The following is an 11,389-nucleotide window of genomic DNA, read 5'->3' on the forward strand; positions in this document are numbered from 1 at the left end:
CTCCATACGAGGTGTGTGCACTTGAACCCTAAGCTTTGAGACAGTCATGTGCATCTGAGTCCCTCACTCAGAGTGAGCCTTGGAGGAAGGAGTGGAGTGGAGCACACAGTTAACCAGATCCTGACCCTGCCCTGACCAGCCTCCCTCCTCGTGTGTAAGCCAGAGTAATCGTGGCACCTGCCGTGTGGGGACTTTGTGAGTGTGGGGAGGACTGGCCTCTGTCTGGGGCTCAGGCTAAGGCAGGCCCACAGTCAGCATCGCCTGTTACTGTCCAGCTGTGTGCTTAGAGTTCTCTGGGAGCTGCTTCCTTTTATCCTCACAGAGACCCCATGCACCTGCCGGCTCAGCCTCTCCACCTGGATGTCTTAAGCTTAACCTACCATTAAAATGGAGTGTGTGCGTTTCCCTCCATCCAACGGTTATTCTCCCAGCCTTCTTGGGTCTGTAAATGCCACCGCCGCCTGTCCCACTGCTTAGGCCCCAATTCTAGGGGTCACCTGTGGGGTCGCCTTTTTGCTCAGGTTCTTGTCATCCATCACCGAGTGCAGTCAGTTCAGACTCTGGGTGGCGTCTCCCCTTCCCCCCAGCCCCAGTGTTTCAGGAGAGCTCCTGCTTCAGTGACACTTCAGCCCAGGCTTTTGCACTTAGAGGTCCATTCATCTGAGACGCTCTCTCTAGCTTTTTGCAGGGCTGACTCTTCAGATGTCAGAGGGGCTGCCCATCACCCTCTGTCACCGTTAGTCTATAATTTTATTTACTTCCTATCTTCTCCTTCCTACTTCCCCCACTTCCCTGCACATTTTCTGGCTCACGTGTGCACTTAGTATTGGGATGGCATTTGTTAGCCTCATTTAAGGGCAGGATGCAGAAACAAAAGTTACATAACTCGCCCATGATCACACGCTAGTTAGCAGCAGACAGGCTCTGGGGCCATCCCACGGGTGTCACAGCCTCCCACTGCCAAGCTTTCTGCTGGCCAGTGCCTGGGGTGGGGCAGGGCTGAGGGCTGGGCACACCCTCCCTCCCCAGTACAGTATGCCCTTCTCTAGGGTAGAGCCTTCCCCATGCAGATTTGGGGAGAGGCCCGAGGATCTGACATAATCTCTTAGAATAGTTCTCATTGGCCCAGCATAGTGGCTCACGCCTGTAATCCTAGCATTCTGGGAGGCAGAGGTGGGTGGATTGCCTGAGCTCAGAAGTTTAAGACCAGCCTGAGCAAGAGCAAGATCCCATCTCTAAAAAATAGCTGGGTGTTGTAGCAGGCACTTGTAGTTTCAGCTACTCAGGAAGCTGAGGCAAGTGGATCACCTGAGCCCAGGAGTTTGACGTTGCTGTGAGCTATGATGAAGCCACTCTACCCAGGGCAACAAAGAAAAACTGTCTCAAAAAAAAAACCCCCAAAACAAGAGCATAGTACTCACTGAAGGGAAGTGGCTCCAAGATGCCCCTCCTCTCACTGAGGTTGCCTCCCACATGTAAAGTTTTCGCAGACCCTTGGTACTGGGGAGTGAGGGTGCAGGACATGTGTGGGGCTTGGAGTCTTGGCGCCCATCAGCATGGTGCTATCTGATGCATTGGCTCCTTTATGACATCCCACCCAGGTCGCACCAGCTTCTACGAGGAGTATGGCGTCATTCGAGACATCCTCCAGAACCACCTGACCGAGGTCCTCACCCTGGTGGCCATGGAGCTGCCACACAACGTCAGCAGCGCGGAGGCCGTGCTGCAGCACAAGCTTCAGGTCTTCCAGGCGCTGCAGGGCCTGCAGAAGGGCAGTGCCGTCGTGGGCCAGTACCAGGCTTACAGTGAGCAGGTGCGCAGAGAGCTGCAGAAGCCAGACAGCTTCCACAGCCTGACGCCAACCTTTGCAGGTGGGCCCGGGCCCCGGGCAGGGGCTGCTGGTCTCATCCTCAATCCCCACTGGAAGCAGCTTTCCAGCCCCAGGCACCCTTTGCTTTAGGGTGGAAGGGACTTCACCTGGGATTTTCAGAAGGGTGTTCAGTGACAAGGATGACATTCCTCTGCCTCTCTGGCCATCTGGCAGCCTAAAGCTGCAGGTCACCTGCTCTGTGCTCTCTCAGGGAGGGACGTCCTGATGGCTGCCTTCTCGTGTCAGCAGATGGGTCCTGAGAATCTGCTGTATGAGGCTCAGCCCCAGCTGCTGCCCTCGCAGGGGTCACTGCTGGCCTCCCAAGGGAGGCTGCAAACCTGCCCAGCCTCAGCTGGAGACACTTCCAGGGGACTGGCACCATGCTGGTCAGGCTGATGCCCACTAGGGCATCCCCTGGACAGTTCCAAAGGCCCAGAGCTTTCTGGGAGAGGGAAGCTCCTCAGCGGGTAATGACCACACACTAGGCACTTTATCCCACTTACTCCTCAAACACAACCACGAGGAGGTATGGTTACTGCCTCCCTTTATAGGTGAGGAAGTATGAGGCTTTAGTGAAGTTATGGAAACTAAACAAGGCCCAGAACTTGGTTGTGGGTCCAGTAAGCATCTGGTTCTCACCACCCTGGCCCTGTGTCCCCTCATCCCCCTCACTCTGCACACTGCTTGGGCCTCTGTGAGGGCCCTGCCCCCCACCTGTACCTGACCTTGCTTCAGGTGCCTCCTGTGTGCTCCACAACAGGAGGGAGAGGAGGGAAGTGCCTGTCTCTGTGGCATCCCCCAGCCTCCCTTTCACAGTCTTGGGTTAGAGGCTGCCCTGTTCTCTTCTGCCCGGAGGCCATGACTCTAAGGGGGCATCAAGAGACATAGATGCCCAGGCCGCAGACATGGCCCTAAGGACTGGCTTCTGAACACTGGGAAGAGAAGATGATGAGGTGGACAGAAAGTGGGGGTGAGACAGCAAGGCAGGGGCTGGCCAGGTGGTGGGTACCCTGAGCAGGGGCTGGAGGGGGCTGGGGCATCCTGGTTCTGCTGGAGCGTCACCTGCCGTTCCCCTCACCTCAGGCATCCTGGTCCACATCGACAACCTTCGCTGGGAGGGTGTTCCTTTCATCCTGATGTCTGGCAAAGCCTTGGACGAGAGAGTGGGCTACGTCCGGGTCTTGTTCAAGAACCAGGCACATTGTGTACAGAGCGAAAGGCGCTGGCTTGAGGCACAGAGCCAGTGCCTGCCCCGGCAGGTGGTCTTCCACATCGGGCATGGTGACCTGGGTGGCCCCGCTGTGCTGGTCAGCCGGAACCTGTTCAGGCCCTTCCTACCCTCCAAGAGCTGGACGGAAATGGAAGACCAGCCTGGGCTCCGCCTTTTTGGCCGTCCTCTGTCTGATTACTATGCCTACAGCCCCGTGAGGGAGCAGGACGCCTACTCCATCCTCCTGTCACACATCTTCCACTGCCGAAAGGACTCCTTCATCACCACGGAGAACTTACTGGCCTCCTGGGTCTTCTGGACCCCTGTGCTGGACAGCCTGGCCCATGAGGTCCCGCGCCTCTACCCGGGAGGGGCTGAGAATGGCCATCTGTTGGACTTTGAATTCAGTGGCAGCCAGTTGTTCTTTTCCCAGCAGCAGCTGGAGCAGCTGGTACCTGGGCCAGGCTCTGCCCCAGTGCCCAGTGACTTCCAGGTCCTCAGGGCCAAGTACCGAGAAAGCCCACTGATTTCGGCCTGGCCTGAAGAACTGATTTCTAAACTGGCCGCTGACATCGAGGCCACGGCCATGCGGGCCGTGCAGCACTTCGGCAAGTTCCACCTGGCGCTCTCAGGCGGCTCCAGTCCCGTGGCCCTGTTCCAGCAGCTGGCCATGGGGCACTATGGCTTCCCCTGGGCCCACACACATCTGTGGCTGGTTGATGAGCGCTGCGTCCCACTCTCAGACCCAGAGTCCAACTTCCACGGCCTGCAGGCTCACCTGCTGCAGCATGTCAGGGTTCCCTACTACAACATCCACCCCATGCCTGTGCAGCTGCGCCAGCGGCTCTGCGCCGAGGAGGACCAGGGCACCCAGATCTATGCCAGCGAGATCTCAGCCCTGGTGACCAACAACAGCTTCGACCTGGTGCTGCTGGGCATGGGCACCGACGGGCACACGGCCTCACTCTTCCCACAGTCGCCCACCGGCCTGGATGGGGAGCAGCTGGTGGTGCTGACCAAGAGCCCCTTCCGGCCACACCTCCGCATGAGCCTCAGCCTGCCCCTCATCAACCGTGCCAAGAAGGTGGCAGTCCTGGTCATGGGCAGGATGAAGCGCGAGATCACCCTCCTGGTGAGCCGCGTGGGCCGTGAGCCCAAGAAGTGGCCCATCTCGGGCGTACTGCCCAGTTCTGGCCAGCTGGTTTGGTACATGGATTACGAGGCATTCCTGGGATGATGTGACTTTTTCCTTTGCCCACTCCACTCCTGAACTTTCCTCCCCTAGCCTTGTTCCTGCCCTCCTAGCCCCACCACCTGCCCAGTGTGCCCTGGCTCTCTGGGATCTGAGGCCTCACAGTCAGGCTCCAGAGAGGGCAGGGCAGGGCAGTGTCCTGGCCCAGTGCCTTTGTCAGTCACCATGTCTAGCTGTGGTGGGTAGGTGCAGAAACAAGGGAGACGCTTCAAATCCGGGTCAGGAGAGAGCCCTGAAAAAAGGCCCACAGTAGTCACACATTGATGTCAACCAAAATAGAATGATGTGAGCTCCCAGGTTCACGGAAGGAATAAGGGCTAAGCTTAATCAGGGAGTTTCCCAGAGGAGGTTATCCTTGAACTGGCGCCCATGGAAAGGAAGAGTATGATTGGTAGAGAGAAGGATGCAAAGGCCCCCATGCGGGGGGGGGGGGGGGCCGCAGGCTGTGCAAAGCAGGGATGCTTGGGACCTTTGTGAGAACTCAAGTAGGTCAGGCCCTTGCTTCCTTCAGAAGTCCCTCCTCCCAGAGCCTCTGCAGTCAGCCTCTGACCGTACCTCTTCTCTGGGGCCTCCACCTGTTCCCCATCTCTGGCTCGCTCTCTCCCTTCCATCCTGACTGTGCCATGGGTATTCCCAGTCCTCTCCCTGCTATTTTGGGTTCCTCGGATTTGTAGAGAGACGAGGGGTGATAAAAGAATACAGCAGCAAATACTAGTCAGAAGTTTCCAGAAATCCTACAGCTGTTGTTTGGAGGTTCCTTTCTCAGTTGCTGAACTGCTCTGCCAGAGAAGGCGGGTCCAGCTCCCCAGCTTCCCTGGGGAGGACCCCTGCCCTCCTTCCTCTCTCTGTTCTCCTTCCCTGGGGCACTTTGGGTCTAGATGGTCAGGGCCATTCAAGGGATCCCTAATTTAAGAGGGCCATTGACACCTCAGGGGATTCCCAGGAGGTTATCTCCTCTCTCTGCAGCTACCAGTTAAATCATTTACTGATGGCAGAGTCATGTGCCTTGAGTGACACAGGGCCCTCCAGGTAGTGGCGATCCAACCACACAGGACCTGGACCCAGACTTCTGGGGGCAGGGTGGCAGCCTTAGTTGGTGGTTTACAGGGCTGCAGCCAGCCTTCTTCACCCTGTCTCTTGGTGGCCCTGTGACCTCTGCCACCTCTCAGCTTCTCCACCAGCAGCACCACCAGGGGGAATGAATAGGCAGCTTCTCAGCAAGCACAGGTTAAAGCAGTGGAATCTCTGCTCTTCAGAAGCCACGGGCCAGTAATACCTGTTTTTCTGAAACCCTGGAGAAGGAATTTGAAATTCTTTTAAAAAACAACAAAAAGCAGGCTGGGTAGGTGGCTTGGGCCTGTAGTATTAGCCCTCTGGGAGGCTGAGGTGGGAGGATCCCTTGAGCCCAGCAGTTTGAGGTTGCTGTGAACTAGGATGACACCCCTGCACTTCAGACAAGGCAACAGGGTGAGACTGTCTCAACAACAAACAACAAAAAGCAAAATTCTCAGGTCACATGTAATTTTGTTTGTTCAACTTCCCATATAGTTATGTACCCCAGATGCGTCCCTGAAGGGTTAAGGCAGGTTTTTCTGTGTGACTTCCCCCATTGTAAAGTCACACTGTGTGTCAGGCAAACACAAAGTTTCATGTCCTGCAGAATTCTCCAGGAAAGGGCTTTCATTCTGCAAGGAGGAGTATCACGAAGTCTGTTCCTTCACTTTGGACTGTTTACACTTTCTTCAAGGCTCTGGATTTGACAGAATCCAGCTTGCATTTGAGATGTGTGCCTGTGGGGTGATTCCAGAGCCTCCGGCCCACGCAGGATAGACTTTGATCCCAGCCAGACGGAGCATCTCTCTTTATACCCGGAGCGCTGCCCTTAGTGGAACAGAACCACGGTGCCAGGGCCCAGAAACCTCCCTTTTCTGTCCAGCGCTAACCCTCTGGTCTGCGGGCTGGGCCGGTGCTCGGGGCGATGCAGGTGCTTGCGGGTGCCTGCCGCATGGGGGAGCCCTTGCGCCGTCCCCGCAGCCTCCCCTGGCGGCAGTTTCCGGCGCCGTATTTCTTTGCATTTCCATGATCTGTCTCCCTGGGTGCCTGGCACAGCACTCCCCATCCGTTCTTAAGGAGCTGAGTGCTCTGTGGTTGCAACACCGGAGAGAAAGGGCCTTCACATGCCCGAATATCCCTCCAGGATCAAGGGTGAGCAGGCTCCTGATGTCACCCTTTCTGAATAATAGTGAGTCACAGCCAGGCCTGGGTCTAGAATGTCCTGTTCTTACCCAGAGGAATGACTAGTCTCCCAGTGTACCATTTATCTGTCTGTGCAGAGCGTGTGTATGGGAGAGGGGTTGGGGCTAGATGCCAAAGAGTCCCTTTCCAGGCTCATTTCCCTCTTAAGATGACTTTGGGGAAGTTGGAGCTGTGTTCCTCTGCTCCCACCTGCCCCCTTTCCCTGCACCCTCTAATAGGAGGGAGCCTCAGCAGAACCAGATGCCCCCAGGCTGGGGGTTCCCACACTTTTCAGATCATGATCCACAAGGAAATGTTTTCTGTCATGCCTCAGTCCCACTTGTACATAAATCTCTGTCTTGAGAAAGTTTTATAAAGAATTTCTTACCCAGAGGACCTGAGGTACCCTCTGCTTTCTAGTTTTCCTTTTTTAAAAATGCTGCTTGTAATTCACTGAAGTGATTTGATACAGAGTTTGCAAAATGCTGCTCTAATCCCACTTTCTACCCAGTTCTGAAGGGAGGATCTGTGCTCTGCTCCCACAGGGAAGGACTGGTCTCTGGACCCTCAGGGCACCACAGGCCTGTGCCCAGGCAGGCAGAGTGCGAGGGGCGTGCTCTTCACAGAGGGGCTGGGGCCAGACACTGTGCAGCAGGGTCTCATGTGATCTCCCACAGCCCTGCAAGGTGAGCAGTAGGGTCCTGATTAACTGATGAGTTTGAACCTGAACTCAGTTTAGGGGGACTGCAGTGTAGAGACGACAGGAGCTGCCCGCTTGGAACCCATGTCTTTGGTATCCCAGAGCTATGTTCCTAGACACCTGCCAGCGGCCTTCCCTAGAGTCCAGGTTCCTGTTGGGACGGCGATTCCAGTGTGAGGAGCCCACGTGTGTACTTGGGGGCCTATGGGAGACAGGCGTCGCATCTCTAGAGCAAGCCATCCCACCATTTGGGGCTGAGAAAGATGCAAGGGGCTCCCCAGGCTGTTGTAGGCTGGACTCTGTTTCCTCATCTGGGGGCACAGTTTTCTGCTGATTGCAAGTTGAAATAGTCTCATCTTGTTACTGTTCCCTGCTGCACGTTTCTCTCCTGACATGCTTTATTCCCACCGCTGGGCCCCCAAATTAGCAGCATAATCAACGCATCCTACCATTTGCCCTGATGCCCCAGAATACAATGTATTCTCTGGAGGGTTTTCTTTCCAAATAGGCAGCAGTCGTCTCTCTGGTGTGTGGGGGTCCCCGCTGCCTTGCCTGGTGCCATTCTTGTCCTGGTTCTCACAGAGCCCAGGAGGGGAGCAGGGAGCATGTGATGGAGCAGAAAGGCAGAAGGTTCCACCAGGGGCTGTTTCTGAGCATTTAGTTTTCAGGAACAAAAATTTTTTTCCCTGTAGGATATACATTGCCTCACGTAAGCGGTTTCACCCAGCTGTATTGTTATCTCCCGTGGATGGGGCTCCCCTAGACCTCAGTCCATGGGTACAAAGCTACTTGGCAGCACCCCAGCATCAGAGAATGGACAAAGCCCAGGAAGGCCAGTGGTGAGGGGGACCAGGTGGCTGTGGTAGCAGGCCACCATTCCCACCTGTCCACCCCGCAAATGAGCCCTGGCGGGGAGAGGGCCTCAGAAGTTCTGTTGCCTTCAAATGTCTGGGGCCAGATGACGCATGGGGGCCATTCACCCCTGTCATCCCCTCCGGGGAGATGGAGGAGCATCAGCCTCAGCGCATTCCCTACTCCACTCTGAGCACCACCAGCCACTCTGAGGCCCTCACACTTGGAGAGGTGCTAATCGCATTGTTCAAGTGACATTTCCATGGGGAGGAAGGCAGTTCCTCCACCTTGCCAGGCTGTGGCAGCTGCTCAGCACCCGAGGGAGCACAGTGACCGAGACCGTCTTGGCGGCACTGCTCTGCCCTCCACACTCTGAGCGTTTCAGTTGCAGTTGCTTGATGAGGGTTTACGCTGGACACTAGCATGTCCTTTGATTCTCTTTGCTGCGTACTGTGTAGCCTCCATATAAACTCCCCATCCTGCCCTTTCTGCCCTGCCCCCCATTTATATCAGTCTTCCCTGCAAACTATGTCTTCACCCAGGTCAAGAGAGCGGGAGCCCAGTCCGTGTGTGTTCCTGAGGATTCACGGTAGCAGAGTGAGCATGGAGCCTCTGCAGCTTGGAGTTGGGTGTGAGTGAGAAACTGAGGCTCCCTCAGCTTTTTGCTGAGCAAGGTGTAAACTCAGGCTATCACCAGCACAAGACAGGGTTCTTTCTGAAACTGCAGCCAGCCGTGGGAAAATGGGCCCTTGGATGAAACTTCCCCTCCAGCCAACTTGCAAGTCAGTGGAGATGTGTGTCTGTGTGTGACCCGCGTGCAGGGAGGGGAGATTAGGAGCATTGGATTAATTACATTTCTCCCTATCCTTTGATTTCCCAGGATGATCTCATTTCGAACTGTTGCCTTGCTTTCAGGTATCTTAAAGGCAGTCTCTGCATCTTTTGTGTCCCTTGCTAAGAGCTGTAGGGAATGTGTGTGAATGGCCAGTAGTTAGCTTTGACAGTGTAAAGTTTTTTGGTCCTTAGCTTTACCCAGTTTTAGGAGGTGCATGAGCACAGGAGAAGAGGATCCTGGATTAATTTGCCAGCAGTCAAGACCTTAGTTTGCCTCTATGTACAGCCTGCCCCCCCACTTCTGTCCACCCCGAAGAGCTGGCTAATAGCAGACCCCAGGGGCAGAGCCTCTTCTGGGTCCTGGGAGCCTGTTCCCGCCTGTGCCTGGGTGAAAGCCATGATTCCAGCCGGGAAGGTCAAGTTGGAACAGTGTGGAGAGGCTGTTGCCACAGCAGGACTGGACAGGGACGGGGCTTTGTGCATCTGGATCCGGGTCCTACGCTCCCTGCCCTGGCCTGCAAAGTTGGGGTCTGGGCTTCTGCCAGGTAGGGAGAAGAGGGACTGTTCCCTGTGGGTGAGGAGACAGGAGCATGAGCCATTCGCCACTGAGCAGCAAGAATGTGCCACCCTTTCATGCAGTGAGGGAACCGACCACTGGTTTGTATGGAAACACTGGAAACTTAGAGGTGCTTGAGATGATGAGACACATTCACAAGTGCCTTTTGGAAAGGTTTTTAAAATGCCTTTTTGTATGTGAAATGTAACGTTTATTTTCTAAACAATCAAATTGTTTTGCCAAAATCCATGCTGTGATTCTTTCTTTGGGGGATGGGTGTGCTACTTATGCTTGGAGGGAGGGGAAAGGTGGGCCCAGGCCTGAGGACAGCTGCAAGTGTGGGTCTTTCCGTGGGCCTGGTGGGAGAGACCAGGGTGGGTGAGGTGAGCAGGCCTGAGAAGAGTCCCCCCTTTCTCCCCCCTCCATGGGAAGGAGCTCCCCCCAGTGGAGTATGTCAGGTGTCTGGGCGGGGGGAGCCTGGGAAGCAGGAGTGCCCAGCACCATTGCTTGTCTTCTCTGTCCCTGCTTGAGTTCTCCTCCCCAATCTGTGTCATGTTCCCAGAACCTAAATGCTTCAGGAGATACGCTAGTTGTCACAAACAGCAGGCAGGACCCAAGCAGGTTGAGTGACATAGCAAGGTAGCAACAGGAGTAGCATGCCTACCCAGAAAAGGAGGGCTCTGGGCAGGGACCCCCACAGCAGAGGGGATGGAGACATGTGACACACACCAGGGCCTCCGAGGCACAAGGTCTAATGGAGGCTGGCAACCAGAGGCTGCAGCAACGTCCCTGGCTGTCCTGTCCCACGGGAAGCACTTCCTGGGGAAATAGCCCAGAACTGCTCCTCTGGTGACGGCTGTGGGTTCTGTGATCCTCACAGAACATGGCAGGTGGGCTCCCTGCCTCCCAGTGCTTGAGACTGTGGGTCCCAGTCGTGTCTGTGAGGGCAGCATTGGAGGGTTCCCTGGTGCTACTCTCTGGGGCTGTCCTGTCCATGTGTTTTGGGGGGTTCGGCTGGCATGGGCGTGGGACTCAGGGCTGGCAAGTCAGGATATCAGTGCCCATAGCTCAGGGTGGGATCAGAGAGGGCTCAGGCCTAAACTGGTCAGATCGGGGTGACCGACAGACTCAGGCTAACACCACTCTGTCTGTCTGGACTCAGGCCTGGGGGTGCGTAGCCCTGGAGCTGCCGGCAGCCCTCTGAAGAAAGCAGAGTCCCGGGCACCATGTCGGCCTGCAGTCTGCTCGCAGGACTTTCTTTTGTCTAAACTGGTTAAAATTGGGCTGCCCCTTATAACAGAAAAGCCTAATAGATAGCAGAACTACAGATTTCAGGAAGCCCAGTGGAAACCCCACACTGACCTAAAAGAAGGTGACTCCAGCCAATCGAGAGGGCATAACTCTGTTCTGGGGTCAGGGTCCTATCGCCCAGCAGGTAGGTCAGTGCTGGGCAACTTCAGTTGTTTTCATATTGCTTAATTGGAGCCATTTCCCTGATACGCCATCATTTTTGAAATGCAGGGAAGGATGGAAAGGCGGGGGTGGGGAAGAGTTGTGCAAATAACATGAAGAGTCATGGTGGAGATAAGCTCGGAAGCTGCTGGCCTGAGTCCTCCTTCTCCAGAGTGCCTTGTAAGCTCTTTGGACCTACAGACAGAGCCTTGGTGGGGCCAGCTGGCCTGCCCCCTGCCCAGCAGAAGGGGAGGGGGCTGCGTTTCCGCCAGCTGTCCCTGCTCTCCACACCACCTCCCCACTCACCTATCTGGCTGAGGGCCCACACTCTGCAGACTCCACACATACAGTCCGCCCTGCAGTGAGTGTGCGAGTCAATGAATGAATGAACAAATGGCAAGTCAATGAATGAATGAATGAATGGCAAT

General features: G+C 55.7%; 1 protein-coding gene across 10 annotated transcripts in view; it reads left to right on the plus strand.

Moving 5' to 3' along the window:
- H6PD (hexose-6-phosphate dehydrogenase/glucose 1-dehydrogenase) overlaps nucleotides 1-9,754 on the plus strand; it is a 31,191-nt gene extending 21,437 nt beyond the window's left edge. For all 10 annotated transcript variants that reach the window (XM_023515195.1, XM_023515197.1, XM_023515194.1 and 7 more), the window contains 2 exons: nucleotides 1,602-1,871; nucleotides 2,954-9,754. In XM_023515195.1, coding sequence (XP_023370963.1) covers nucleotides 1,602-1,871; nucleotides 2,954-4,317 — 1,634 coding nt within the window. In that variant the 3' untranslated portion in view covers nucleotides 4,318-9,754. The remainder of the gene's footprint in view (nucleotides 1-1,601; nucleotides 1,872-2,953) is intronic.
- Nucleotides 9,755-11,389: the final 1,635 nt, after the last annotated feature.

This window comes from Otolemur garnettii, unplaced genomic scaffold (assembly GCF_000181295.1).
Source record: "Otolemur garnettii isolate 467f Iridium unplaced genomic scaffold, OtoGar3 scaffold00067, whole genome shotgun sequence".
Classification (NCBI taxonomy): Eukaryota; Metazoa; Chordata; class Mammalia; order Primates; family Galagidae; genus Otolemur; species Otolemur garnettii.